This window comes from Rhea americana, unplaced genomic scaffold (genome assembly GCF_003343005.1).
Source record: "Rhea americana isolate MKP2758 unplaced genomic scaffold, rheAme1 scaffold_2, whole genome shotgun sequence".
Taxonomy (NCBI): domain Eukaryota; kingdom Metazoa; phylum Chordata; class Aves; order Rheiformes; family Rheidae; genus Rhea; species Rhea americana.
In genome coordinates, this window is record NW_028186149.1 from 15,291,753 (window position 1) to 15,319,249 (window position 27,497).

The 27,497-nt window shown below is 37.9% G+C and overlaps 2 protein-coding genes across 5 annotated transcripts in view; both read right to left on the reverse strand.

Moving 5' to 3' along the window:
• Positions 1 to 126, reverse strand: part of ABCA4 (ATP binding cassette subfamily A member 4) — a 73,359-nt gene extending 73,233 nt beyond the window's left edge. The window contains exon 1 of the mRNA XM_085303725.1: positions 61 to 126. Within this exon, the coding sequence (XP_085159851.1) occupies positions 61 to 126 (66 nt within the window). The remainder of the gene's footprint in view (positions 1 to 60) is intronic.
• An 11,127-nt stretch (positions 127 to 11,253) lies between these two features.
• ARHGAP29 (Rho GTPase activating protein 29) overlaps positions 11,254 to 27,497 on the reverse strand; it is a 55,102-nt gene continuing 38,858 nt past the window's right edge. For 2 of the 4 annotated variants that reach the window (XM_085303595.1, XM_085303599.1), the window contains 18 exons: positions 26,998 to 27,135; positions 26,652 to 26,716; positions 26,022 to 26,132; positions 25,818 to 25,898; positions 25,341 to 25,529; positions 24,958 to 25,095; positions 23,354 to 23,541; positions 21,350 to 21,516; positions 21,138 to 21,266; positions 20,881 to 20,979; positions 19,216 to 19,379; positions 18,772 to 18,960; positions 18,479 to 18,616; positions 16,142 to 16,374; positions 14,445 to 14,751; positions 14,135 to 14,246; positions 13,647 to 13,766; positions 11,254 to 13,114 (listed from right to left, as the gene is read on the reverse strand). In XM_085303595.1, coding sequence (XP_085159721.1) covers positions 12,213 to 13,114; positions 13,647 to 13,766; positions 14,135 to 14,246; positions 14,445 to 14,751; positions 16,142 to 16,374; positions 18,479 to 18,616; positions 18,772 to 18,960; positions 19,216 to 19,379; positions 20,881 to 20,979; positions 21,138 to 21,266; positions 21,350 to 21,516; positions 23,354 to 23,541; positions 24,958 to 25,095; positions 25,341 to 25,529; positions 25,818 to 25,898; positions 26,022 to 26,132; positions 26,652 to 26,716; positions 26,998 to 27,135 — 3,470 coding nt within the window. In that variant the 3' untranslated portion in view covers positions 11,254 to 12,212. The remainder of the gene's footprint in view (positions 13,115 to 13,646; positions 13,767 to 14,134; positions 14,247 to 14,444; positions 14,752 to 16,141; positions 16,375 to 18,478; positions 18,617 to 18,771; positions 18,961 to 19,215; positions 19,380 to 20,880; positions 20,980 to 21,137; positions 21,267 to 21,349; positions 21,517 to 23,353; positions 23,542 to 24,957; positions 25,096 to 25,340; positions 25,530 to 25,817; positions 25,899 to 26,021; positions 26,133 to 26,651; positions 26,717 to 26,997; positions 27,136 to 27,497) is intronic. The other 2 variants (XM_085303597.1, XM_085303596.1) reach the window with 2 other exon arrangements.

Sequence of the window (27,497 nt, forward strand, 5' to 3'; positions counted from 1 at the left end):
GGTCACTTCATTAGGTGGACTGTATAGTCTAAAGCTGACACCCAAAGAGTATGATATTACCTTTTGCCTCTTCCGGATAACCCAGTTCTTCCACAGCAGAAGTCTGACTTGCCTGAAGAAGCTCATCTTCTGTATCAAAAGTACTGGTTAACCTTTTGCGAACAATATATTGTTATTTCTCAGTGACAACTTAAACAGACTTCAGAGCAAAATAACAGTGTTTAGTTTTTGTTCTTTTTGCAAGATTGCTTTTATCATACAGATCAGTTCCTTTCATTGTCTGCACCATTTAATTTTGCATTTCATACATTATCGTACATGAAAAATTGTGGGTTTCCTTTGTTTGGAGGCTGTTTCCTATGACACATTTATCAGTGACAAAATAAGAGAGGAAAGGTATCTCTTTTGAATGAAAACAAGGCATTATCATTCCAACTATTAGCATGGACTTGCAAATAATGAAAGCAGTTAATTGTTGCATCATTTATCAGATTAACTCTGCTTTCAAACTAATGTTTCCAAGAAAAGATGGATTTACAGCTGGACATTATTTTAATATCAACTACTTATTGCAATAAAGACAAAACTAGGCTTTCCAATCAGGCACTAGAGGTGTTTATTGACTAACATAGCTTGGAATAGGTTTTGTAAAAGAAAATTCATTTTATTGCTATTTTATTTAAACAACGGGATCTAAGACTTTATGCTTTTAAGTCAGCAACTCCCAGGACATTTAAGTACAGATACAACAGAATAAGACAATTTTATGCTCTGTTTTCTAGGTTCACAATACATTATAATTACCAATATTAATTTTTATTTTCAAAAGGAAAAACAGGATTGGATATATAAATCTAAAAATATACTTGCCAGATACAGGGACCTGTTCAAAAATGAAGAAATTGTTTGAATTTGCTACCTTTATTGACTTCCTACTTTGTAACTGCCTTACAGAATTTAAATAACTGAAGAGTAGTTCTTTCATAACTGGTTAATAACTTGGAGACTGCGTAAAAAAGATGCAAGTTAGATATTGAAAAGCACTTTCCAGTTATAGGAATGATAAAGTAGTAAAACTGATTGTGTGGAAAGACTGCAGGGCTTCTATCATTAGAGACTACCCAAACTTGTATCATGAATTACACAGGTAGAATTGCTCATGGATTACATAATTTGTTGTATCCCTGCTGCCACTATCCATTCTTCTAAATTTCCATTTGTAGAAAACCTATTAATTGGAGGAGGTTTTGTCTGATTTTAAGAGACAAGGCTTGGCTAAAATGACAGAATATTTTTGTTCGATCTGTCAGCTAGGCTTCAGCTGACATAAAAATCAGTAATATCTCTGACTCTTTCAGAAAATCATTTCAGGTACACATTTTATGATCTGAAAAGGAATTTAGACCTCAACCAGGCAGGAAGAGGCCAGAACAGGGGAGAACGGCTGGCACCAGTCCTGACTAATCCTCCTGAAAGGGTTCCTAAAGAATGTGCAGATTTCTTTTAACACATGGAGCACAGAAGAGATTGGAGCAGAGTATTTGAGGCCAAACTGAGCTAGAATTGGCTGTGCTGCTTATAGGTGATCAAATAACAAGTGATAAATTCTGCAGAAAGACTTTACATATAAAACTGACAGTGCCAAAACCTGGTTCATTCCCTTACTTCACAGGTCAACAGTTTTTGCAGTTTTCAGTATCACATTTTTTCCCCATCATTCAGGACTGGAAAAGAAACATGTCTAGTTTTTCCTCAGGCGTTTACCTAATTCAGGGCAGCAATTAACTGTTGGAAGAGTTTGGATCCCAGGGGAAAAAAAAAAAATATCTGAGCATCATCAAGAAAACGGTAAGAGTTACTGTCACTAGTGACAGTAGTTTTGGCATGTAAATATGCTGATGGGCCTTAAGAACGTTCTCACTTGCAAAGCCAGCCTAGATCTGTTTGAGGGCWGCTCACAGTGACCAGCTAGCAGCTGCCAGCAGCATGGCGTGCCCCCAGTTTCACAGGAGTTTCCAACTAGGTTCTCTTCCCAGAGCTGCTAACTATGGACAGTCAGATAGCTCTGACACTCCTGCATAAGCCAGCATCCTCCCACCTGCTGCTATTCTGCAACATGAATCCTGGAGCTAAACAAGAGGGGAAAAGTTAATTCTGTTTCAGATTCTCTCACCTTCCATTAAACCGCAGATGGGCACCCTGCAAGCTTTCTGTTACAGCTGAGAAAGGAAATTTATGCCTTCATGACAAGGTCGTACAATTTGTACCCTGCCATTGGCCTCCTCTTCTTCCTGGCTCTTTATTTAACCATCCATTATGTTGTTTCTACCTTGGTAAGAGATTCCCTAGCAGTATGCACAGTCTTAGACAACCCACATCCCTAAATCTCCTTACGGATGGCATACTTGCACCGTCTTTTAAGTTTTGCTGCTATAGTTAGTTAGAAAAATTTGCAAAGGGCATAAATGGGATTAGAATTGCCAGATAAAATGTCTGTTAACATTTGCCCTAGATGATCTAGGTATTTTTCTGAGACTCAGAATATATTAGCAGAGAAGCCAGGATTAATAACCTTGGAGGGAAAAAAAAAAGAAAAAAAAGACAGCAAGCAAGGTTATCCAGATTGTGCTTATACATTAAACCTTGCTAGTCTGTGATGGGGAAAGATGTTCCATATAGCATGAGCAACTCACTAATGATGGACAACCTAATTAATATGCATGAACTGCCAAAGAAATCACTTTTTAAGAGGAAGACTAATTACTAGATAGATTGTTGTTAAGATTCTGCTAAATGACTCAGAATTTAAAAGCACTTTTCCTTTTGGCCTAAAACAAACTATTTCAGTTATGGCATTAATACTTAAAAGTAATTGCAACCAACATATAAAACRTGAAGAAAGATTGTATATGGCTTGTCAGACACATTTGAGAATTATCTCTAATTATAGGATGAACAAGTTTACATTTATATCTCCTCAAACTGCTTTGTTAGTACCTTCACTGGGAATTAAATAGAAAGAACCTTGCTATCGTAAATGGAACAGTTTCACATATGTAAACGATAAACTATGTTAACCTTATCCTGCTTGCAGGATCTGAATTCCACAGGTTAACATAAGACAAAAGTGAAGGAAAAAAAAAAGAATTTAAAAAATATAGTCAGAAGATAGTGGAGAAACAGGCCTCAAATTCTGCAGCAAGACACAGTAAATTTGGAATAATTCAAATTCAAWCCCAAAATATCCTTTCCTGTCTGGACATCAGACAGAATAACATGAAACCGGATGGTTTGAATTCAAGATCTACTAATTTAAGTATAGCAAAACATTATAGTAAAATAATGGGGTAGGTCCATGATAAAAATAGTACCTAGCAACATTATGTTGATAGGTCCACATGGGCTCAGGAGGTACATGAACTTCTAATGTGATTAGTCACAGTGCAGATCTATCATCATTCTTAAAGGCAGCAGCATGCTGCTCACAAATTCAGTGGTTGCTTGAGACAGCTGCAGTTAGGACTGGCACTAGAAGAAACAGTTTCCAAAAATATAAGGGGTATAAACACAAATATTAACCCCCCTCTCCCAAAACTGGAAGAAATCCCACATGAATTGTTCATTCAGTTTTTCATTAGAAGCTAATGCAAATTATGTATCTGATACTATTTAGAATGGTATGCACTTGCTGCCTGAAGATGACAAGCACAAGAGACATGACATATCTATAGCATAAGTAAATCTTTTTTTTTGTTAATTTTCCTTTTGCAGGAAGTGATTTCCCTTCCAGGGGCCTGAGTGTAAGGGCGAACCAAAATAAGTTGGTTTTATCAGCAGCATACTAGCAAAGCATAGGAAGACACTGACAAAGCTCCAGCTCACAAAAAAAAAAAAAAAAAAAAAAAAAAGAGGCTTATTTTGTACTTTTTTCTTTCTTTTTTTTCCCCCCCTAGCACTTAATACTATAACATGGAAGAATGACTTTCTGCATATATTTGAAAAGAAAACTCATACATATTGTAGACTGAGACAAGATAATGAGATAAGTAACTAATTACATCACACCATCATAGCCACTAGTTGTAGTGCACAACACAATAAAAGCTAAATACTTATTTTAAAATAAGTAGAAATAAATTAATATTAAAAATTAATATTAGCCCCTTTTCCAAGCTCAATCCTGTTACAACCCTTACTACAAAACAAGAAAAAAGTAAAAATTAAAAATATCTTTAAGTAAAGCCATAAGAGGCATTTTCTTTTTTCTTTTCTTTTTTTTTTTTCCCTGGCTATCGCAGTTTGGCAGCAAAATATGGAGAGAGTTTTTACAACCGAAATATTTTTGCTCGATAGTATATATTCTCTTGTTGCAGTTAGAACCACAAAAATGCATCTGGGCTGGGGAAGAAGTTTAACCATCTATTTCTCAGCTGACAGTACAGGAGGCAGAAGACAACTATTCTTCTCATCCAAAACTTTCTCTTTGATTTTTTATTTTCTAAAACTTCCAAAGTGACAGCAAGCTTCAAGCAGACATAGAAATACATCAAGCTAAGTAACACATGACTATATCTATGTTCTGACTCAGAGCTCCTTAGATGTTTCAGAGAGTCTTTCAGCAAGCTCTGTCCTACTTTAATTAATATTGATTAAATTAAGTTACATACTAGGACTAGATGGCTTGTTTCATGTCTTCAAAATAAATTGCCTCCAAGCAGTATTGCTTATGGTCAGACCTCAAAGCAAAGAAGCTGAGTGAACATTGAATTCTTTATAGATTTTCATCTTTAAGGGTTGCAATAGATAACAGTACAGCAAAAACTCCCGAGTGCTCTCGTCAGTCTGTAGCTTTGTGTAAGCATTATTGTAATTTCCTTCACCGTCTCACCACCAGAATCCTGTGACTCTTCTGCCAAATGGAAGTTGTGTACCATTCTAGCCTTTACTTTTAAAAGCAAAATATCCTCCCTAACAAACAACAAGGAAAAAGAATTTGGTGGCACTTGTCTTCTTGCCCCTTCACAGGGCATCAGGGRAACCTTTCAAAATTGTCCGTGAGATCACTGAATTTAAAATGGAATGATGTGTGGATGCCAGGCCATGCTGCAACTGCAGAGCACTGCACTTAGCACATTGCTTCCTTGACTAATGTTATCTCAGGACATTCAAGCCTTTGCACAGATTTGCACCTAAACTATTGACTTCAGCTTGGCTTCCTTCAGAAAGGATTACAAGGCAATCTCATCTTTTCCAAGTGGCTTTGATCCGATTTCTGTTGGACATATGTTCATATCACAGCTGATGCTCACCCTGCTGGAGTCTCAGCAGAGAAATTAAGGACTTTATAAAACTACACAGGTAAGTCCACTCTGATTAATGCCAGTGCACAGCAGCTAGTGTTGCTGCTAGACTACAGACTGTGTTTAAGCACTACTTCCAACGCAGACAACTCAATACTTGCAATCAGAGAACATTTTAACACTAAAACTCTATAAATTATTTTAAGAGAACAAATTCTTTCCTGCAGCCTGTATGTACACAGTAGAGGCTCTAACAGATTAAACTAATCTCTCCTAATTAGATTTTTACATTACAATTGGATGATGGTGGAGCATGTTTGTTTTCTACATTCATTTGTATCAGCTGTGCCTGTGACCCACTTTTACTTTGTAAAGAGTGCATGCTTTGAAAGTAAACCTAGAAAGCTTGTTTGCGGCCTATTAGTTCACATGGGAGGGGAAAACATGGTTCAGCTTATAGCACGCATCAGTTGTGCACAACTCCTCTGATAGCTAAGATTTTCTGATAGCCCTGCAGCAGCAAAAAAGGAGATACTCCATTTGTGGATCAGGACATAATGAAAGTAATGAGTGGAAATACAGATTTCGTAGTAGTCCTTGAGTTATGCCTACAATAGATCTCTGAGAACAGAAATCTCCCTATGATATACATACATAAACTCCTTTATCCAATACATAGGTTTGTGCAGCATAGGTGTTCTATTAGAGTAAGACTGTGTGATTACACAATTTATGAAAGACAAAGCCACAAATGAGTCATGATGGTCACTGTAAGACCTAATTAAAGCTATTACATCACCTCTCCTACACATGCCTATTTTTAACAGCTACTTTAAAAGCCAGTATTTTATTAGTTTTCTTATTTCCTGAATCAGCAGAGTCAAATTTGGTTAAGTGTTGTGATGCAAATTATAAACACATCTGTAGTAAACCCTCCAGCAGCACATGCAAGCATTTTTCTATTATTATTACTGTAACTTAAGAAATTACTTAAAAAGGTAACTTTCAAAGCATGCATACTCGGCATACTCGTGCCTACTGTCTGTGCTCATGGGCCAACATTTCTCATTTTCAGAAACAGTGCTTTCCAGCCACCAGACAATTTCTTAATTGGTGAGATGTTCTCTTACATAGAGAACAACATTCTCACACAGCCTCACTAAAAAGCTAACACAATTAATACTAACACAGTTTTGCTGAGGCAGTTGTGTGAATGGTGTGTAAACTTTTTATATAAGTAATGTACAGACCTGAGTGTGTACAGAAAACTACACATGTAATTTCACAGAATCACTGCATACTGGAGGTTCTTAAAACACGCACAGTCAGGCTGAGATTTACCAAGATAAGGAAATGTTGTGCCCAGCTATCTCAAATTCCTTTGAAAAGCCTAAGCTGGAAGTTTTGCCAAAATTTTTAAAACATGTTTTAGAGGTTTTCATGAAACATATACATGAGAGACTTAAAGGAAAAAAGCATGCGAAGGTGTAGCATGATGGGGTCAAGTATTTCTTGGATAGAGTGGCTAGTGAAAAAAAATAAAAGGAGAGGAAACAAGAGGAAATGAGTTATGCCACTTAATGGGAGGCAAAAGATAGGATGCAAAGAGGCAAGTATGTAGAAGCTGTAGCATTCACATGGTTGCTGATACAATGACATAAGGGGTGTGTCGACAAGAAAACTGAATAAGGACTAGTGAAACTTCCTTTTTTAAAAGGTGTATTTCTAAGAATCAAAGACAATCAGAATCAGGCAGCCTCCTCTACATGCTAAAACAGGGAAAGGGGGCACCATAAACAGATTCTTCCTGCTCACCTGCAGACCCATTGGCTGCCTAATCACTCCTATCTGCTCAAAGCACACAGCAGTGAAACAAGCACAAAGCATACCAAATGCAGCCTCAGAGGGCATGTTTTCTAGGTCTGGCGTAATCACCGTTTACCTCAYGTAAACACTATTCTGTCAGCTAGAAGCATGGTATCATGAGGGCTGAGAAGAACGAGAATTTTCTTAGCATTCACCCCTCAAATATTTTACATGTTGAAAGATTGGAGATGGCTTTTTCTTCTAGYTGAGTTTGAAAACCCTTTTTTCTAGGTGCCTGCATACCTCTATATTAGAAACAGAATTTTCCTTTCTCTGCGAAAACAAACTGGCATGCAGATAGTAGCTTTTATTTAGAAAGGTTTGTCTCTTAAGCCTCCTTTTATGAAACGTGCTTATAAGTGTTTACATTTTCATATAAAATAGAATTATTTGTAAACACAGGGAAAAACCCACAGAATTTCACTAGTGAAAAATGGAAATAGTTTGTCCAATTTCCTAGCATACTGAGTCTGTGTGTACACCGACAAGCAGTAAGGCCCAGTAAAAGCAGATCTACAGAGTGAAATAGCACACACCAAAGATCCAACACCTACATTACATATGTTTGTGGAGTTACTTCAGATGAGCCCCATGGGCTGAATGCACCTTAGCAACTAGAGTGCATATGCCAGTTTACCTTCATCCAAAGAAAATCAGGTTTGTGTGCTCTGAGCTTGCTTTGTACTGCAAGCCAGAGTGRTAAGCACGGAGTCACTTAAAAAGCACAAACCTGATCTGAACTAAGTAATTAATGTTAGGGTTGGCACACTAACAGCATTCACAGGGCATTTCCAGTCAGCTTTCAAATGAAGTGAGGCCCTTGACACATTAGAGAGGTTAAAGAATTCACAGATTTGCAAGCAAAACAAGGACTTACTACACAGAAACAACAAAAACTGGAAAACTTACCACACAAGCTTACCTCATGTGTGAGTACTGCTGTGCTATGGGAAAGAAAAGGGTTTGTGAAGGGATGTTCAGCTTGGCTGCAAAGGAATGCATATCTTAGATGTGGTTAGTGCTTTGCAGAATAACAGTGCTCAGCTGTAAGAAGATTGTTTTAATCCCCTCCTTGATGTAGTACAGCTCAATCTGAGAGTTTAAGCACTACTGAATAAAAATCTCCCCTAACATCTGATACAACTGGCATAAGCACAATAAAGTCTGCATCAGGAAGTTGATACTTCCTTGAAGATTTCTCTTCACATCTAAACAAACCTTGCGTTTGAAGAGACGGTCTTCAAAYTGTAGCTCTGGTAGCATTAGGGGCCCTGCTAAACAAAGAGCTGTCACAACTAATTAGGTCAGGCTATCATGGAAGTCGGTATGCTGCTAAAGCTTTAAGAGGGATGAGGCAAGTGCATTACAACTTCAGAAAACATAATTAYCAAGCAAATCTGACACAGGCAGGTTTCCTCCCCAGAGGGCAAGCCACAGGGGGCCCACACTTGGCATGACCCCAGAGTCCTGTCACCTGGGGCAGGTGGGTGGAAGCACTGCAATTCCCTTGTGGTGAAGCTATGTCAAAGAGGAGACCTTGGGAAATTTGCACCTCAATGTAAAGAAACAACAGGGAGCATTAGTAACATTTCCAGTCAAAAAGAAAGCCAAAGGCTTTTCCCACCAGGATTAAGGCTCCGCTGCCCCAAGAGCTCTGTTCTCCGTGTGGCCTGCTGAGTGACCCGGGGCTAGTCACGTCCTGCTCTCCTCACCCCTACCCGGTCACGCCAGTGTCCCCAGGACAGCACGTTTCTGCACTGCGCCTGGCGCAGGGAGGCTGCCACCCCCCTCYGCCGGCTCAGGGGGCTCCTCATGCAGCAGGGAGGGCCGCACTGCCTTGCACCGTACCAAACAAAACGTGGTCTTGAGGCTAAGGTTCTTCACCCGTTTTGGAGGGATGGAAAACAAAGACAAGCAACAAGTTACAAAATTGTCAAGGAAAATAAAATAAAAGCCACATGTCAGCTCTCATGGCACTGCCGCCCAGCCCACACGGGCCAAGAGCCTCCCGCCATTTACAGGCTGCTCCACACTGCAGGTTTGGGCCAGGAAGGTTCTGGAAGGGCCCGGACAGGGCAGGCATGAGGCTGCTCTGAGCAGCCTGGCAGGAAGGTTCTGGAAGGACCAGGCAGGGGCAAGCATGAGGCTGCCCTGAGCAGCCTGGCTGGCTCCAKCTGGGCTTGCCCTCCTGGGAGGTAACGGGCCATAGCACCTCTGCTGCTGTCCCCGGGATGGAGGTGATTTTTTCAAATGGAGAAGGGCGACGGCTTCTGAACTATCCTTGCTGCACAGGCTGGACTATGTGAAACAGGATCATCACAACAATGCTTTTAAACCATCTTCACACAAAATAAAGGTTTTCATTTTAAAAGAAACATATTAGCTCCTTCAGTTATATCATATTAAAAGGCTTTAAGAAGCTACAAAGGGAATTTAGAGAGGTTACCCTGAGATGTACAGAAGTCATCTTTTAAAAGTAAGGATTTTTTTTWAAAAAAACGACATTAATATAGCATTAGAATATCCAAAGCCGGCAAAGCTGTTGAAATATCTACTCGTCCACGTAGGCAGATACTGCAAAGGATGCTGTGTTCAAGGACACGCGCAGCTTCTTCCTCAGCACTGCACGATTAATCCCCGCAGGGCTGCGCCAGCAGCAGGGCCACGGGCAAACGCCCTCTGCTAGGCACTAGCTGCCTGTAAGGTACGAGACCAGCAGCTGATTGAGTTATATTTCCTGAGAAGAAAATCCATCTTCCTAAGTTACCTGCTACTAACCAGACCAGAAGCACCCTAATTACAGGAGGATGATTCCTTTGCTTCCTACACACTAACCTCTTTAAGGCAAGTCACCTATGGTACSGCACCCACTGTCATCCCCACTCATGTTCAGCCATGACGTGCCCAGCATTTGGAGGATTTCTTGGGTCCTTCTTCCCCTAAATAGGAGGGAGACCTGATCCCTTTCATGTGAAGGGGGAGAATGGGTTGGGAAGTCCTTGACCAACCTCCAGCTACAAAGCAAAAAGCAAGGWGCTCATTGCTGACAGCCCTGTTAGCCCAATTGGAAAAAAAAGAAAAAAAAAAATTACAACTTACACATGAATTGCACAGAATCCTTTCACAACATGGCCTAAAATTCTGTCTCTCTGGAGGGACATGCTAGAGACCTTCCATCCACCTAGACAACCATTAACTGAAGACCATTAACTGGAAGTGCCAAACTTGAACAGTTTTTATTAAAATGTCTTCAGCCATTAGCACATACAGTGTGTTAAAATGTTTAAAAATATGAGACAGAAAAGATTTAATTGCAGTTCACAGAATTTGCCAGTTTTTGGTACTAGTCTGTACTTACCAGCACCATCCTTTCACTGGCTATGCACTACTTCTGCTATGGCACCTCTGGAGTTCATTAACACTATTTCTCCTCTTTAAGCATCCTTTTTAGAATCCCTTTCTTCCCCTTCTGCAAGGGCAATGAGCTCTCATCTRTGTTAAGAATTCACCCCTCCTCTTACGCAACTTGCAACAGTAGTCTGGCCAGAAGTAGTGTCTACAGCATCTTCAGGCTTTCCTTCATTATGAGACAGCTCCCTAGAGAAATGGTCCTGGCATGACCAGAACCATCCAACAGTAGCATGACCTTTGCAAGTACGCAAGCTTTGCTTCCCTGGTAACATGACAAGGAATTAGGAGGTCAGCATTACCAGCTTAATAGCTTTTGTTCTGGAAACTAAAATCAAGTTATGTCCACTGAATGCAGTAAGGGATTTATTTGGGGTATTTTGTGAGGAAGGACAAAATGAATTGAGTACTAAAGTAAATTTAGCTTTGTAAAGGAGAAAAGTGATTTTTTGCTTTTCATATCCTCTGAGAGTGTCCTTTTGGTTCTCATCTTTAAAAGATACCATGCTGAAATAACTGTACTCTATAGTATGTGAGAAAGGGTCCAATTAATTGTAACTGTAATCTGATTATGAAAAGTCCTCCCYTTCCCCAAGGCATACTCAGCAGGGTACTATACTATTGCAAAAGCCAAATGTTTTTTTTTTAATAAATTACATAAAAAGCATAGAGTCACTGAAATGTTAACAAGTTAATATATTTTAAAGCAAATATAACGGTGTACACATGTAAAAACCATTTAATACAAAGTGAAAACCATTAGATGCACCTACTAATGCATTTTTTTGGTTATTTTCAGCTCCTTCACTGAAACTTGGAAAACATGCTCTTCATTTCAGTTATACCAGGTTAAGTGGTGAAACTAATCTACAGCAAGCAAACACACTGCCTTTTCATTCACTTGAGAAAGACAGCACCATTGCAATGATACTCGCTCCTGAAGGGCATCCAAATGAAGTAGACTGTGCACATTTGCCCCACTCACTAGACTATATAAGAAACCAGATGTGGATTGATTGCTGCATTTGAAARGTAAAGCTCAGTAAGTGCATCCTTGCTGTACAAAAAAAAAAAAAGATTAAAGTGACAACACAGAAAACTGGCAACAGATGGCCATGTCTGCCTAAAATATACACATATACATAATTATGGGCCATGCTGGCCAGTATGTAAGTCTGTTCAGGAGCAAAGCTTTAATTGCACAGATTAGAAAACTGAACAAATGCTTTAACAGAGCAAAGCACAAGCTTTGGTTTATGCTTAGACAGCAAACATCAAACTTTGCATTTTTATTACATGGTTTACACAGAAAATGGCTCCTTTCATGGCTACATGCAACAATTGTTTCTCTATGAATAAGCACTTCATTCCATACTATGAAATGAAGCTCAGTGTCTTATCCAACGAGCCTATTAGCTGCATCTAGACTGGGAATGCAATAGATCTTTATAAAAGTCTACTTAATTACAAAATGAGATCTGACTTAATTTCCCCCCCCCCCATTTTTAAAATGTTGCATATATAAAAATAACTCCAATATGGCACAAAAATGAGATTTTCAAGGGAAGGCAGAGRATAAAGGGGCGAGACAAAGCCTTCACTGGCAAGATCAACAGCAGTCCAAGAGGAATTTGCACCCTATACAAAGTGAGCTTCCCTGTGTTCTAGCTCTTGGATCCTTTTTGGTCTCAGTCTCTGATAAGTAGGCTTTAGATCYGTGGAGTGAATATCCTCTGAGTTAGTTTTTTGTTCACTTGTGTTTTGTATGCTATCACCTGACAGAAGTGCAGAGCTCCTAGCCAGTTTCAAAGCATTATCCTGGTGAAGCACAGAGCTAGCACTGACTCGTGCACAAGCTTTAGCAGAAGGACCGTCTTCTTCGTTTGGTTTTGACTTGTTAGAGGGTGGTTTATAAAATGTCCCTGGGGGTGGTTGCAATGTTCTTGGTGCCCTGAAGGCAGCAAGAGGATTGGTATCAGGACCATTCCCTTCTGTTGTTGTTCTTCCTGATCTGAGAGAAACAGAATATGGCTTACTAGGAAGAATGGCATTAGCTGAACTGTTACTAATGCTGCATGATGATAAGGCACCTACAGTTCCACTCTCAAGTGCTCGGTTCTCCTGAGGCACATTAGTCACAATCATTGCTGTCCTTGCTGTTATATCATATTGTTTATATTGCTTGTCCCAAGTCTTTCGCAGAGTCTGGGGGTCATAACAAGAAAGTCTGCAGCAGGTATTAACAGCAGGGAGTGCCTTCACCTCTGAAACTTCTTCAATGGTAGGACTCCTGCCAAGCTTCTCAGGACTTGCTGCTCCTGCATTTCGTGAATTTTTTTCATTCAAAACAGATGGAGGAAGTATTCGGTCTACAGGTAAGCTCACAGGGCGAATAGCTGGTTTTGTCCTTGGAACCCGCAATGGAACTTTGGTAATCTGACGATTGGGTTTTACAGGAAATATGTTAATTTTACAGCTATCTTCTCCTACAAAAACAAATGAATCGTCGTCTCTCTCTGAAGCTGGACTCACAGCATCACCTAGAAATACACAAATAGGTGTTACTAGATCTTTGCACCAAATGAAAAGAGAAGTTGGCAGGATTAACTTTATGGCCTCTTCCCAGCTGGTATTGAAACAGGATGCAGCACAACCTTGTGTATATACTAGGAGTATCCTAGTCTAACCAAGTACTAGCACTTCAATAGCAATAAAATACATACTGTACAAATGTAACAGAATTATGTTATGCAAAAAAGACACTAAAATTTTTTAAACACTGGTGCTTTCCCCTCCCTGGATATTTTCAGTTCAAAGATTGGATAACGTGTTTTGGAGTGCAGCACTATTTATGTACAGACTGAGCTGGTAACAGCAGCTCAAGAGAAAATTTCAGTAGAACTGGAAGGGATCGTGTATAGTTCACTCCTAAATAAAGTAAATGGTTCATACCTGCATTAAAATCAACTGCTGCATTAGCACAGGTAGACTAACAGAAAAAAAAAAAAAAAGAAAAAAGAAAACAAACCACAACAACAAAACTTGAGGACTTATAAAGTTAGCTCATCAAACCTGGCTCTTTTGGAGCAGAAATATGAATATCCAAAATGCTGGTAGCCGATGATTCTGTCAGAGCATTATTCTTTCCAGAGCTTTCTACTTTAGTCCCACTGAGCGGCAATRATGCACGTCCTGGGGGAAAAGCAACAGTCAAAGCACTAACTGCTGGATATTGGTTTATAGCATCACAGTTGATTTCAGAAATCAAGTGTGTAGGCTACAGTGACAACATAACGTCTTTTTTTTCCAAATAAAAGAACAAACAAGTCACTGTTGTGTTCTCTTACCAAATATTTTACAATCTGATGCCATAAACACAGGTTTCTTAAAAGCTTTTAGGAAGACATAAGTGTTTATTCCTCTAAGATAAAGCAGAGTATCAGGCARTGACAAGTAGGTTTTTTTGACTTGCTTATGTCTAAATTAAAGAGCTGCTTTGTAATCTAAGGCATCCACAATAGCACTTACTCACCCACCAAGATGTATAAAAGCTCACTAACCAGTTACAGATGCATCTTCTTGCTCTTTTGCGTTCTTGCTATTGTCTGACTCCAAAATCGATGAAGCTGTTCCTGAAACTCTGCTCTCACTTGGAGCTAGCAGAACACCCTGCTAACAAAAGTCAGAGCAAAAGAAACTGAGAACAAGAGGAAAGATGCTCCTTAATTAAAAAAATATATATATTCCAAACAACAGCCACCTATACTGTTAAAAGGGATTTCACAGAAACACGCTTTGGAACACTGCAGCATTTAACACAAAACAAGATGTCGCAGGCAACACTGCATCAGCTCAAGAGAAGCCACTCACTTCCTTCACAGCAACAAATGACTTCCTTTGCTGCTGCAACTCCCTCTCTTCTGTTGGTAAAGTAACTCCAATTGTAACAGCAGTTTCTTCTGACTGAGATGTGCTCAGAATTGGTTGCAATGAAACATCAAATATCTTTTCATAGTATGTTATGAGCAGCTCCACTACCCGGGCCTGATACGGATAATCCACAAGTGATGACAGTGAAACCGTAGCATCTGTCTGACGTGGCCTGATCAGAGTTGGGCCAAATATTATGCCAAGGTTGCTGGCTGACATTTTGTTTTCATCAGACTGTTCTGTAACCCTGTGTGAGGAGGGGGGAAAAAACAACCCGCAAGAGTTAGAAATTTTTACTACTTCAGAAATATTTTAGACATTAATTCTAATTTACATTTAAAGAAGGTAAAAGACAAAATAAAAACCTGAGGCCAAGCATGGGTTTGGTATGCAAGCAGAATTACCAGTGCAGACCACACTTACTAGTAACTTGGACCAAGCCCYTTCCACCCAAGGCTATTTTTACTTTCTACTTAGTTATGAATTGTGGCTATTTGACATTTCCAGGGGAAAAAAAAAAATCTGATCTGTCCCATTCCAATTAATTATGCAGCTATAGCCCATTATTATCCATTTTCAGTGACAGTCAGTTTGGTACACCTTACTATACAGCACTGCACAATCTACCATTTGGATGACAGGGAAATGAAATATAACTGGAAAACAGTTATTACCATGATTCAACATTAAATTTTTCTGAAAATACATAGTCACCAAATCACTGTCATACCTGGGTCACACTTAAATTACACTTGTGTCCCTGCAGCTGCCAGTAGTTACTGACCCTAATGTCAGTGGAGAATCAAGCATGATGGAGCTCAGCTCTTCCTTTGCATTTCCTATTCTTCCTTCACCTCAGAATTCATTATATTGGGAAACAAAACAAAAAAGAACCACCTCCTATAGGTATATAAATTTCCCCAGAACACAAAGAATTAAAGCCATCTCTGACTGTTACAGTTTTTATATGAGCAATCTTTCATTAATGTACACATGAAAAAATTCTGACCACCTAAACTGATAACTCCAAATCAAATGAAATTTAGGAAGATCCTTCCCTCTTCTAAAGAGATTTTGTAGCAGCCACAAGTTTAGAACACAGGTGCAGAATGGCAAAGCAATGCTGCCTAACCATAGTTCCAGAAAAACAAAAATAAATATATTTTGGCTTTGTCTCTCTCATAAGTTGAAACACCAAAATTGGTATCTGTGTGCACACAAAGATTGTGAAGTAAATRTTAGAAATCAGGATCATGACTAAACTTAAAAATTTAGACTCAACAGTATTAAATGTAAGGCAAACTATAGAGTCAGTCTTATTTCTGAAGCACTTACTCACAGTGGTTGATGTATGCAAATACACATCCGCCTTTATTTCTAAAGGGCCTCTTACAAGGTCAGAAGGAGGGGGCTAACTGCCTGTGTTAAGATCTCTCCTAGCATAAGTATACAGGATCTAAGAACACTACAGTGTACTTTTCATAAGCATAAGACTTTTAGGGAATAAACAAAGTGAAAAATGCACACAAACCCTGAAGCTTTTTCCTCTAGATATCYAAAGGGTGCAAGTTTCCTAGTATATAGCATGTAACAGTTTATTCTTCAATATACAATTTGTATATAAAATCTTTTCTCACCTGTGAAGGTGTCCTATAAGATACTGAAGAGTGTTATAGTTTGGCACAGGCAGTTGCTTGAGAAGATCTTTAATTTTAATGATGATCCTATTCAGTTCAATACAGATTGATTGTCTTTTCTTTGATTTGGGGCTACCTTGTTTAGCATCCAATTCATCGTTAACATTCTGGCTTTCTTTTGCAAGTCCAATGAATTCATTGTAAAGCCGAAACAAGATCAAGGGTTCTGGAAGCTGAGAAAATGAGAATATTTCAGAAACATTCACGCTTGAGCCTGAATTTTAATTTGTTTCCTTTCTGCTTTTCTTCAGCATTGCCTGATCTGCCATCTTTTCTTAGATGCACACATTGTTTAACTTTTGTGCTTGTATTAGCTCAAACCAGTCCACCAATGACAATCCTGGATAACAAAAACTCTCCCCTACACCTTTTCCAGAAATCTTTTTGCTTGAAGCTTGCTGTAAGAGTTTCAAGACTGAGTGTTTATTAGTAGAGACAGAGATTTCAAGAAAGTGATTGCTGTGAGAAAGGGTGTTGCACTGCACAAGTATACAGAAACCCTGAACCAAAATGCAGTCTCAATTCCTCTAGTCTTTAATAGTATATCAAAAATGGTATAAAATTTGGTCCATACTCCAATTTTCAATAGGATTTTAGGCCAAATAACATTTACTTTTAATTCAGATTGACATATTCTCTCAGTTTGACTGCAGCCTTATTACATAATGAAAGTTAATAATCAGAAAAATTACAAAGAGACCAAAAACCCCAAATCAGATCTGATTGTTTGCAATGCCCCAGCTCGGATAAAAGCAAAAAGCTGGAAAACCAGATAAAACTCAAAATAATTGGTTTTAATAGATAACGATAACTAAGATTTAAATCAGGCTTCTGTAAAATATTTTCATGGATTTTTATTGGAATTCTGCTAAATTGGAATTCCTTTTGCAAGTCTGGTACTGTAAGTTTGAATACAAAGCTTTTAATACAAAGTTTTTATAGGAACTCTCACTGTGCCTAAATTTAGCTTTTAGCATAGAACAGGCACAACATCTGTGACATGATCCTTCAGCAAAAACATACATTCATCACAAACTAAGAAAGTAAACTAATTTGCAATACTAAGCACATTTTACAGTTACCAGAGAAGAGAGACTGGGATATAAACCCAGTCTTTCAATTGGCTTCTCAAGGTACAACATTTCTGAGAGATAATGATGCTTCTTGAGTRGCTCCATTCACTGCCCCTCATCACATTTTGGGAATGTATTAATCTAAAAAAAGTTCTGTAGCAAACAGCTTTTTAATACCTAAAACTAATTTACTAATTTCAATATAATTAACAACATGAAGAAAGCACTATTTTGAAATAAAGCTCTTAGTGAAATGTCCCCCCCCCCCTTTTTTTTTTTTTTTTTTTTTTTTTTTAAGAGCAGGTCCATCTGAAAATCAGACTGATTAGCTACAGAGGAAGTAATAAGACCAGGGAAAAACACTGACTTTTTTTTTTATTCCTCCATAAAACATTGCATAATGAACCTCATTCAAAACACAGCATTATGCCTCAACTCACCCTAGTATGATGTATACAAAATGCTACTACCATCTTATTTGAAAAAGCCATCAAAATTTGTCTCTGTAGTATCTCAAGAGCACTTAACTTAATTGGGGATCATGGGATTGGAATGCTCCTAAGAATGCTTATCTCTGAAAGCCAGTGCAAGGAACGGGACATGACAGGACCACGCAGCTAAGGATTGCTCCTTCACGGGTAAGAAGTTTTTTGAGCAACTCTGTCATCTCACTGGGCAACAGCTTCATCTTTTCAGATAGGCACTAAAACCCTTCTGGATAATCCAATTGTAAAGCCTTAAAATTCCATTTTCAGAGAAAAAGGTGGATAATATCCACTTCCTGGATAAGCTGTCATAACGAGCACATCATGACTCATATAAGTGTTTCAAAGTTTTATTAGCAACATATTAGCATCTGCATGCATTTTGAGGCAAGAGTACAGGAATGTTCTAACTTTCACATGAGACAAGCAAATAAAGTAACCACAAGATTTTAAAAACTAAGCCTCACTAAAAGCCAATAAACAAAAGCCTGYTCTGTACAGAATACTAGCATTTAAGAGGCATCATGCTCAAGTGGAATCCAAATTGTAATACCAGCTGTCAGTAATCTGTTTTCAGGGCTCTTATCATATGCTCCAAGTGAGAATAATATGCAAATAAAGGACATTCGTTTCATCTTCAGTTGCAGAACTGCTGAAATTATTTTCCTCTTGTACTGAAGAGGTTTACTATGCTACTTTGGTCTTCCATCTGTACATACCTGGCGGAGATACAACTTGAGAACATTGCTGATGTCATGTGCATAGAGCTCCGAGAGTTCGACCAAATCCTTTCCATTTTCAAAAGCCTGACAGAGCTTCTCAACCCTTGATTTGGCTCCATTCACACGATAGATGCCCTGAAATTAAAAGACCAGCATGATTCTGGTTAATTCTAAAGGTAAGTGTAAAACAAAGATGAGATCAACAGGACAGCATTATCATGTTAAGGGTCCTCCTCCTCACCCCACCAAGATTATCCATACTTAAATTTTATAAGCAAACTTAAGCATACCTTTACATTAAGGGCTCTGCTTTCAATTTCTGAGGTACACTTTTTGATGATGAAAGGAATGCCATCAGGAATGTTTTTAGCAGCTTGGGCAAATTCCACTCCAAACAAATGAAGCCTTCCATGAAGCTTTTTGTGCCCACATTGAATAGCTAAAGTCTCTAAACATTTTTTGTGGCATGCAAGTGAACACTACAGGAAGAAAAAACACACACACATGGTTTGACACAACCTGACACAATAAGAAGCCTCTCTAGTGTTTCTCAGTCCATATGTGAGCAAGAAGGAAGATTCATTGGTATATGGTACTATTTGCTTTTTGTTCATCATGATTCCATGAGCCACAAAGACTGTACTTTTTATATTAAAAAAAAAATATGCAAAATTTCCAGATCTCCCAACTTTACATAAATCCCGAGCAGCAATTTGAGCCACTTTTCAACTTACCTCCTCACATTCAGCTCCATGAAATACCACTAAGCTGTCACATTCTCTGCATTTAGATGGAGCTCTCAACTTTCGTAGCTTATGCGTTTGTGCTGCTTTAGACATATTAGCATTTCTAAAAGGTCCTGGAGAATTTGCGGTTTCCGATGTCAGATCATTTAAACCTAGAGGCAGAATTTTTATGTTATGGAATTTCTAATGTCTAGTTAAATACAATATTGTTTTTTGTTGTTTTGTTTTTAAGGATTGTGCTGTGGAACATAGAATTCTAAGTAATTGCAGCTATCAGGAAGTAACTGAGATTGTTTGATTCTACTTTTATGTAAGATTATTTGGTTATTAATATATGCCTGTTATGCAGACTATAACATTGTTTTGCTTCCTTGGGATTGAAATGATCAGTCCTACATTTTTAATGTGTCACTTTTTTCCTGCATCAGTGGCATTTGAAAGTTTCAGTATGTTTAATTCCAACTGTCCTACAACTCAAAATTGTTCGTGCAAGTTTCATTGTATGTGCTTCAAAATAGAAGCTTGTACTACAAGATGAAAGTATAGTTTGGTCAATCATGTTTTGGAAATGTTTCAACAAGTGTACACTGCAGCAGGGAAGAATCAATATATGCTCACAGCAGAACTCATACAACCATGAAAAACGTCGCTAATCCCCCTGTAATAACACTAACATTTTCTAGAGCATTCTAAAGCAGAATAGCAACTGATTATTCTTCATAACTATTTTTTAAAATAATTTTACATAACAATGTTAACAACACTGTAAAACAAAAATCTCTTACTAGGTTTTATCTGTAAAAATAAATTAATGCATAGCTAATTGCCCAGAAAGCTTCTTAAAAGATCAAATACTGATTGGGAATACCACTCCAAGAGAAAGTTTGCATTCATTAACATGTTGCCATGTTTTAAATCTGGGTCTAAACTAGTTTTGTTAACCACAGGCTGGTTCCCAGAAGGAAAGGTATATATTTAGAAAATAGAGAGTAACTGAAGAACTTCTTAAATGCTTTCCTGAACAAGTGCCATAAATATTTCAGAACTAGTTTTTAAGTATTGCAGATATCCTATAGAATTATTACTAATAATATTCAGGATTCAGTACCTGTGAYATTATTTTTATATAGTCAAAAAAACATGTGAAAATTAAACATAGGCTGTTTAAATCTGGGACAGACATTATCAGATTGGTTTATGCTAGTTTAAGAGGGTAAAATGTCAGATGTTAYCCTGAACATTTGGATCCATGTGTTTTCCAATTTGCCAATTATCAGCTCTCCATATCTATGCATTTTACTTCACAGTTTAGAAGTGATCTTAAATGCCTGATTCAGTACAATACAGATAATTTGAAATGCAGCTGACTGAGTGAATGGTTTGGGAATCATTCACGTTTACCTCAGGAGGGTAAAGATACCAGAAGTATTCAAATACTGCCTACATACCCAACCTAAATGTATGAAGACAATTCTGCACTGCTTCACAAAAGTGACTTATTTCTCAGCTCTCAACCTCAGGCAGATGCACACTGCATTGAAAAACAGTGCTGTGGGTAATCACAAATTAATATACTGAATAAAGTATGATAACAAACAGAAGAGCCRCATTCAGAGCATCTTATATGAATTTCAGAAATGGAAATGACATTACCACAGTCTGAAGGAGAAGGTGGCTCTCTTTCATCAAGATCATCTGCAGATGACATAGTACCAGTAGAAGGTGTTCGGGGAAGTCGTCTTTTAAAATCCCCTAGAATGAGAAAAATTTTCAGGAAACTGAAAATATCACCTTTACTCAACTGCTCATTTTTATTATAGACTCTAATATTTCTTAGTATTAGAATATTCATTAATTTAAGACAGCTCAAAGAAAGATTTCAAATTAGTATAGTCATGGATGAGCTGTACCTGGGCTAGCAGATGGAGAATCCATGGATCGTGACTCACTGCTTCCCCCGGCACTTTCAGAATCACTGCACATTCCTCCACTCTGGTTGCCAACTGACCATGATCTGAACGGTGGTGGCCCTCGCATTGCTTTTAAGAGAGAACCCACAAGTTCAAAACATCAAAGACAAAATGAGGTTGAAAATTGAACCCAGCTGATATACAAAAACTACCTTGGATATCTGTGCTACTAGAAGATCTCTTTTCTCCAATCTTTTGTGAATGATGATAAATTGGGCTTCCCACATCATCCAATGTCTGGGTAGGAAAATCTCCTGAACACTGAGATAAGTTACCATGTGATATATGGACACTGTTTGTTGATTGCTTATTAAAACCCCTGTATGAAAAAGAAAGTAGTTTGGAGAGTCAAAAATATAGCATTAAAAATAAACTAATTTTCATCCCAGGGCACTAAAAATGCTTAATTTAATTACTGTTTATGAYCATACACATTTTGCATGGGACTATTAAAGCCCATGCAAGCCACTTTATTTTACTAATAAAATAAAAAAGGGGGCAGCATTTAAATGATATTTCCCAATGTTTCCCCTTCCCCTGCAATGTGAACCATCTTTTCCACATCTCTGCAGGATTTCATGATTCCTGTTTTGTGGATTTTGAAAACACGGTAAATCTGTTCATCTAAAAGCGGGAATAATTCAGATGCTCTTGCATCCTACTCTCCTCCTTTCCTCTGAGAGATTCTCTTTCTAGCCACCAGAACTATTCATCTATAGACATAGGAACTTCAATATATTGTGAAGTACTGGTGTAGAACCAATTTTTATTAAAAGTAGAGAAAATGTTGAGGCTTTCAGTCCATTATGCCAATCTGCTCTCAGGGCAAGGACAGAAAGCAGTTAACATCTAACTAGCATAAAATGCTGAAGCACCCTGTGGACAATACGGCTTGCTAGCCAAGTTTAGCAGTCAGGAAGTTGTTGCTTAATCAGCTCTCCCCTATCCCACTAAAGGAAATAACAAAGACTTAGAAACATTTAAAATGTGCATTTGCCCAAGCTACTGTCTCTTAAATAAATGCAGACCTAAACAATGAAGTGATCACTTCAAGTGCAAGAAGAATCATAAGGCTACACAAAAAAGAGGAAGGAGAACCACACTCCTATAAATCTTTAGTAATAAAGATCTGGGAGGGCGTACAAAGAGTTTGAAATTTCATGCTCATTAGTTTCTTGGGGAGCTGCATAGTTAAATCCCCTAAAGTCAAAGCTTACGAATACAGTCTAAATCAGCCTTAAAAGGCAGGAAATTTAGAAACAAGAACTAAGAATCTCAGCTTTAATTTTGAATTTCCTGGCTTTTGTTGGTACAAGTCTGACTCGGGTTAAGTTTTTTATTTAGTTTCCTTTTGAAAGACGATGACGACACTTTCCTGTAGAACTGTGAAACATACAGATTGGAATGGATATACTGGTACTTAAGTACCAAGATAACTATTTTACAAGTTAAAGGTGGAAAAGCATTTGGCATACTGACACAATAGGTTGCCTTTTTGGTGTCTGTTTACTTCCACCTTAGCCATATCTTTACTAGATTAACAGTAAAAGCTGTCATTTCATGCAGTTGAAAAAAAAAAAAAAAGCTATATCAGAGGGACATAGCAACTTTGAAATATTCTTAAAAGAAGATTTTATGCCATACAGAATTAGACAGAAATCAAGGAAAACTTCCTACCACAAAGTTTCCAATCCTAAATAATATAGGAGAAGGTACAGTAGCTGCAAAGCTTGCAGAAGGAGAAATCTCAGACTTTCTAAAATTGATTATCAAGCACTACTGCCATAGCACGCCTTGTAAACAGTATGTAATTTAAGAAAATCTGTATTTTTCTTATTAACCAGTACCACTGGTTACCACTCACTTAAACCACTTAAAACTGTAGCAAATCCACTCACTTACAGAACAATTGTCAATGTTCTATCAACTCTTACCACACAAAGTGACTTTCTCCTTGGAATTTAAGGTCAGGTTTTAATGTCAACATTACATAGCATCACCAACTATCAAATGGTAAGTAAAAAAACAGACAACAGTAAACCCTGGTGAAACAGCAGGATTCATTTTATCCCTCCAACAATTTTGTTTTACAGTAAAATGTTTGTGTCTCACGTAACTGTGAAATGAGCAAATACCACCAGTAGGTTGAGACTCACCCATCAACCTGGGAACTTTGAGTTTCAAAAGTTGGTTCAATGGTAACACCTTCCTTTGGCAAACTTCTCACAAACTCTGAATACTGCTGACCAGGTTCATAGAGTTTGGCACTCTCGCAGAGGGACTGGCAGTTAACTGGAAGAGATACGACCTGAGCATGCTGCAACTGGAACAGGTTAACTGTTGCCTGTTAGGAGAGAGAAAAAAAATTAAAAATAAAGTGTTTATAGATAACTTACTACATATTTCACTTGCACTTTGCTCAACCTAAATTAATATCAACATAGAATGATTTACATAGTTTATACTTCAGATAGTCAGGTAAATTCTAGGAGAGCGCACCATTTGTAGAGATAGACTTTGTGCAAGATTCCTGAAAGTCAGCTGCAAATACTTCATCTCTTAGTGTCAGTATTTTCTTTCCCCTCCCTCACTGAGTTATTGACTTCTCCAAGTAGCAAAGGCAATTCCAGTTTCTTTCCACTTTGGGTAGCACAAGACAAAGAGCAATATTTGCTGCTACCAAAGAGGCAGCTCTCATGCTCTAGAAGAAATGTGTTAGTTGCCACTACAATGATGAAGTAATGTCAGTCCAAACTCAGGCTAGCTCACTATCACCTTGAAACAAGAAGAGAACAAAATACTTTGTCCCAAGGGAACAGACTAATTAAGCACTTTCTTTGTTATGTAGAACTGTTAGAATATTTTGTCACAAGTGGGAGACCAGAAAAAGGGTCCCTCCATGGCTCCTATTGCAGATTCAGGGTTGCAGGCATGTCCACCACCCTTCCAACCTTTTCTAATAGTAACCAATTTTTGTTTTGCCATTCTTCCYTCCTTTTATCCTTTAACAAGTCAATATCTGACAAGCTTGTGCTAATACGGCATTATGTACCTACATAAAGAATTCAGGCTTGCTCATCCCGGCACTTAGAGATGAAAAACACTTCATCTTCACTGTAAACAGCTTAATAGGATTTTGAACTTTCTACAACAGCATTAGCTAGCTGAATGCTCAGTGTGTTTGATTTAGGTAAGCAGAATCTGACTGCCAGTGAAATTCATCAATTAATCATGAAATTAACATGTTAAATGTGTTAATTGCCAATATCTTTGAGTGACAAAGTTCAAAATGGTAACTAGCTATTAATGAAGTATTTTTTCTCCAAGGTGCTGATTTCAGAGTACACAAAGTATAGAGTACACATTTATTTGCAAAACGGGCTCTATAGTTTTTGAAAACAGCATATGTAGATGCATTATCTTGACTATCCTGTACTTATTTACACCTGTTCAATTTATAMACTAAACTAATTAAAATAGATCTTGTAGTAAGTGAGATCATCAAGATTAGTAGCTTCCACACTGCAGTATGTTACTGTCCTCTCTGTGCTCTTAAGCCAGACATCTTTGTCAAYGCAGTGATGAAAACAATCTCTATCCTTCAAAAACTTTCTATTTTAAACAGTTAAAGGTTCTTAAGACTAAGAGAACCCTATCTAAATTATTATGACCTTTATGTAGTTGTGTTTAACTTATTTCAACTTCTTTCAGACTATATGCAGTCTTCCTATTGCTGAAAGATTTTAAGAAGCATCCTTACAGCCTTAAGAGTAAGATCACACTGGTAAATAAGCTCCCGAAGCTGTGTTAGGACATCACTTTTAAAGCTTTCCAAATCATTTCTTTTCTCTTCAACTTCCGCCATGCTTGCTTTATAGTGCTCGTTAGCTTCTTCAGCCTAGAGAAAACACAAACATAAATGGCCAATGGGCCACAAGGTCTTGGTACTAGAACTAGCAAGATGAAAACACACAAACAGGCTGTAATAGGAGAGTCTAATTTAGGAAAAGAGCCTGAAAGAGCATAGCAGGATTAAACTAAGAATTATGATCAAAATACTTGCTCAAATGCTGTCATTGTGGAACCACAAACACTAGGATCAGCAAACACTTATATTTAAAAACAAGCAACAGAATCCCTTACTTTTTGAAGGGCCTCCTCTTCTAGTCTTCGTTTTTTTTCCAGTTGCTTGCTGACATCTTTCACAAAGCTTCCACTTAAGCTGAGATGCTCCTCCTCAGCACGAGCAGTGCAGGATTTTGCCTTTTCATACTCATCTTGACGCTGTGCATATAGCGACTTTGCTTTTCTTAGAGTAGCTTCTAGCTCTTGCTGCAGAATGCAACAAAGGAAAAAAGCAAGGAATTAACGATTTTATTTTTCCAGTTATTTAATGTGATGTTTAAAGAAGCTGTTAGGCAAAGGCCTGTATTTTGCAGTTCAGGCTTCCTGGTCACAGAAAGATACCATTTTACAGATAGGAATACATCGTGAAGCAGACTGTTATAAACTACATCCACTAGGCCCTATAGATACTCCATGCAAATTTAAGTTTGCAACATTAAACAGCCTAGTTTGAAAGTCACAACCTTTTGAAGAATTTGAGATCAAATAATTTACCATTTTCTTCTGTTCTCGCTGCCAAAGCTCTTTGATATCTTTCCGTTGTCTATCCAACTCATTTTTTCTCCCCAGAAGAGGCTAGATAGAAGAGACAGTACATAAAAAGCTTGAAGGTGAGAGTTCGTTCATTTGAATAATCTGTATAGTTACAAAACTTTTTCAAAACTTACACAGTATCTTAGTCATTTTCTGTAAGCTTACCTGCACAAATTTATTAGACTGAAGGGCAGCAGCTGTTTGTTGCCAAAGTTGATTGCTCTCAATATCATTTTGAAAAGCATTAATGAATATCGATTGAAACGGCATATAATCCTAAAATTACACACAACAGAAAACATTAACACTCTAAATAAGACATTCTGAAAGTCTATGACTGAACTAGATTTTCAGTTAAGTTTAATGAGATATTTCTGTATGTATAGAAGTCAGATTATGTACAAGTGTAGAAAATGACTATGCAATTGTTCAACCAAATTTTATTTTAATAAGAAAATACTCTGGAAGAAGAGTCTGCAAGTCCAGATTGCAAAACATACAAGATACTATATGAAGTGGGACAGGGTATGTGTGGGGGAAGCACAATGAAAAGACCATAAGGCTACTCTATATTTTCAACAAAAATAAATTTACTTCTCCAGATTTCCAAAGGGGATAGGAAGAGAAGAAAGCAGCAGACCTATCAGTCAATGATTTACTATGTAAGTCAATTCTGTATCAATTTAAAAATCCTTTCTTCAGTGCCCTAGAGTTTCATTTTGGGGCAAAGCATTCAAATCTTACTTAAACCTTAGAACAAAACAAAATTAATCAAACAAACAGAAAGGTACTCACCTGGGGTCCAACAACAGCTTTAACAGTTTCAGCCATTTTTGCCAGGTTTTTAGCACATTCCACTTCTGTTAAAAACACATTCCACATAGTTACTGTCTACACTAACAACTGTACCATATGCTAAATGCTTTTTACATTCTTCCTCTAACAGATAAACTATGGAGGGGATCACCTTCACTTTGTAACAGGCCTTTAGTTATAGGAAATAGGTGATAGTTCTGTCCGCTTCAGCGGAACAGCTACTAATGTAGAAATCACATTATTGACGGTCTGCAGCACAGGGGCCTGACAACAGATTTAATTCCATCATGACAAAGCTCATTAAATGCCAGAAAGAGCCACTCACCCAAGCTAAGCTTTTTTTCTACCCATGCGACTACATCCTTGGTATATTTTGACCATGCTTTAGCATAGGACAGAGCTGATTCAATCCCACTGTCATTTCTTAGGAGCATGCTATCAACTTCCTCGGCTCGAAGATGTCCTGAAAGTAAAGCATCAAACTTAAGGAAGTGAGTTTTAGACATGACCACACACCAAGAGCAAAGCCAGTATTAGCCAACTGTGAATGCTAAAGCAGCTCTGATCTGGAATTGTTCTTTAATGCCACTTGACCCTAAACAGGACTGACAGAGGTTTTAGAACAAATTAAAGGGTCATAGTATTTTATCCCGACTAGTCATATGGTCAGCTTACTTTCTTTAAGAAAGTGATCCATCAAAACATCAGTCATATGCAGAAGTGCTTGATGCCTTTTTTTTTTTGCCTCCAAAGCAATCCAAGTTATTCACACAATAACATTCTGCTACAGTAATTTTCACACTGAAATTTTAATGGCAGCATAGA